Source organism: Pteropus alecto, unplaced genomic scaffold (genome assembly GCF_000325575.1).
Source record: "Pteropus alecto unplaced genomic scaffold, ASM32557v1 scaffold80, whole genome shotgun sequence".
Lineage (NCBI taxonomy): Eukaryota > Metazoa > Chordata > Mammalia > Chiroptera > Pteropodidae > Pteropus > Pteropus alecto.
This window is the reverse complement of record NW_006430460.1, coordinates 3,936,521-3,937,673: the sequence shown is the minus strand read 5'-3', so window position 1 is coordinate 3,937,673 and position 1,153 is coordinate 3,936,521. Positions and strand designations below refer to the sequence as shown.

Here is a 1,153-nt window from a genome sequence, read left to right as displayed (position 1 = left end):
AATTTTTCTGTGTATTTCGTAACCACACGACCTTACTGTACGTGTTTATTAGTTCTCACAGGTTTTGGTAGGATATTTAAGGTTTTCTACGGATAAGATTACATCATCTGCAGACGGAGGCGGTTTTGCTTCTCCCTTTCTGGTTGGATGGCCTTCATCTCCCTTTCGTGCATAACTGTTCCAGCAGCGTCCCCCAGTAGCCAGAATAAAAGTGATCAGATGCCCTCAGCTTCGTCCTGGCACAGTGTCTCATCCAAGGCCTGGGCCACTGTCAGGCTCAGAGGGCTGACCTCGTGCAGAAACTTCACGCCCTGGGAGGCCTACAGGTGTCCGGAAGACCTGAAACACGGTGAGGGGTCAGCCAGACCACAGGCCACACACGCAGGGGGTGCTTGGGTACCTGGAGAGGCGGCCCTGCCAGTAGAGAATAACTTTCTTTCATGACAAACCCTGGGTGTTATCCCCGTGATGCCCACGAGATGGCAGCAGAGAATAACTTTTCATCATGACAAAGGCTAAAGTGTTATTCCCGAGATACCCACGAGATGGTAGCAGAGACCTACTTTTCATGATGACATACTCTCGGTTGTTATTCCTCAGTTGCACACGAGATGGCAGCAGAGAAGAGCATTTCCCTGCTTAGGGGCTTTGCCCACTTCTATCCAGACCCCTGTAAGAAAACTCTCGTTTTAGGCCCGTCACATTTAGTTATAGCATCTAAAATATATCTTAATAAAATTTATAATTTTTTTCTTAAAGATCCCATACATCTTTTATTATACTTACTTTATATTAAAATTTGTTTGATGACTGTTATAAATTTTACTGTTGTAAATTTTTACAAATTAAATTTTCTAACTGATTGTTGCTAGTACATAATTAGAGCATCGGTGTTTGAATACTGATGTGTCCAGAACTTTTTCCAACCCCCTTATTCATGTCAGTGATCATTCTGCGGTGTTCCGTGCAGATAACCGTATCGTCTTCGCAAATAAGTTTTGTTTCTTTCATTCTAGACCTTATGCCGTTAGTTAGTAAGTTAGTTAGTTAGTTAGTTAGTTAGCTAGTTAGTTAGCCCGTGGTCAAACCCAGAGGGCTGACGGCTGACACCTGGGGAGATTCTGGGGGCCCTAATGTCCCCTTGGATAGGAGT

General features: G+C 44.1%; 1 protein-coding gene across 1 annotated transcript in view; it reads right to left on the bottom strand.

Annotated features, from left to right (window-relative positions):
- Window positions 1–215: 215 nt before the first annotated feature.
- LOC112480021 (gap junction alpha-3 protein-like) overlaps window positions 216–1,153 on the bottom strand; it is a 15,596-nt gene continuing 14,658 nt past the window's right edge. The window contains exon 3 of the mRNA XM_025047106.1: window positions 216–320. Coding sequence (XP_024902874.1) covers window positions 216–320 — 105 coding nt within the window. The remainder of the gene's footprint in view (window positions 321–1,153) is intronic.